Source organism: Phytophthora infestans, genomic scaffold, assembly GCF_000142945.1.
Source record: "Phytophthora infestans T30-4 supercont1.248 genomic scaffold, whole genome shotgun sequence".
Taxonomy (NCBI): domain Eukaryota; phylum Oomycota; class Peronosporomycetes; order Peronosporales; family Peronosporaceae; genus Phytophthora; species Phytophthora infestans.
The window spans coordinates 36,542-37,965 of NW_003303511.1; the positions used below are offsets into that span (position 1 = coordinate 36,542).

Genomic DNA, 1,424 nt, shown 5'->3' on the forward strand with positions numbered 1-1,424 from the left:
GAACTGTACTTCCAACTGTTTTAAGAGGGTCCGGATTTTGCCTCGAACCTCTTTCAAGGATTTTACTGCAAAATACCACTTATAGGCAGTGGCATCATCTACCACTGCACGGGCATACCGATAACCGAAGGAGCCATACAGTCCATTAACCCTCAACCTTCCAGTAGAGTCCATGTGCAGAGTGTGCAATGGCTCTGTTGATTTGTTTCCTATCAAATTCCTGTAGGACATTCTGCGATCCTTCATTGAGGCGCATGTACTACAAAAGAATGAAACTTTCTTGAGTTCTGAGTAAGAGAGATTAGGTAACCCCTTTAGTTTCTGATTGCTCATGCTTCTAATTAGGCGTTCTTTGCCCACATGGCCTAATCTCAGATGCCATTCCTTTAGTATGTCTCCAACTTTGCTTAGTTGAGCATTAAAAGCACTCTTTCTAGTTGGTTTCGCGCTCGGTAAGTAGTAGACTTCGCCTATTGCCACAGCTGCAAATAGCTGCAAACAGCAATTTAAAGTTCTTTCCTAAAAAGAACAGAAAATCACCTGATTTAGACTGTAGGTGTCGATAACCGTGCCGAGCAAGGTAATATGAACTGAGTAAGTTGCTATCACACTGTCGGTCAAACGAAATATCTGTCAATGATATATCACTTAATCTTCCTTTTGGAGTCAAAACGCTAAGTTTTATTGATCCTTTAAGAGAGCTGTGTGAAACAGCTCCATTACCGTAAGTGAACACGGTATTCTGGCCAGGTCGGAGCTTCCCGGTAAACCAGCTTCTGTCTGATGTTATAGCTCGGCCTGCACCAGTGTCGACCACCCACATATCATCGGTTAGGGCTAACCGCTTTAACGTTTTTAAGTACGATGCATTTTGTTTACGTACCTCAGCTTCGAGTTGGTCCATATCTTGGAGAGCCTCATTTGGGGTCTGGGTTGAGTTACCCATGTCCTCAAAATCCTCATGGAGGGCTGGGCTTAAACTCTCAATGTCGTCCATAGCCTCATCCTCCATGCACTCCTCCAACAGCGTCTTTCCGTCCTTGTTGACGTGCGTCTTGCCGTCCTTCACAACCGCTGTGATCGTGTTGATGGCGGTCGTCCTGCCCTTTTTGGCCTTCTTTGCACCTGGTGCCGTGTTAACGTCGGTGCGGAAGAGGGGTCCACCTGAACGGTTGGGGTCCCTGTTGGCAGCCATAGTCGGGCAATCCGCCTTGAAGTGTCCCGTCTGTAGGCAGTAGAAGCACTTGCCACCCTCATTGCCACCCATTTTTCGCTTTTGCCCACCATTCACCCGCATATTGTTGATAGTGATCGGGTGGGACTTATCCATAAGACCCACTTCTTTCTTGGACTTGTCTCCAATATCTTGCGCAGTGCGCTCTCGACCTGATCGATATTGAAATCGCCTTCTTCAGCGAGATCGA

The 1,424-nt window shown here is 46.8% G+C and overlaps 1 protein-coding gene across 1 annotated transcript; it reads right to left on the minus strand.

Moving 5' to 3' along the window:
• Window positions 1–20: 20 nt before the first annotated feature.
• On the minus strand, window positions 21–828 carry PITG_20952 (uncharacterized protein; the record flags this gene model as incomplete). Its single annotated transcript, XM_002895126.1, has 5 exons — window positions 21–41; window positions 103–370; window positions 501–657; window positions 724–776; window positions 818–828. 5 exons carry the CDS (start codon window positions 826–828, stop codon window positions 21–23), a joined length of 510 nt encoding a protein of 169 aa, XP_002895172.1.
• Between the last annotated feature and the right edge of the window lie 596 nt (window positions 829–1,424).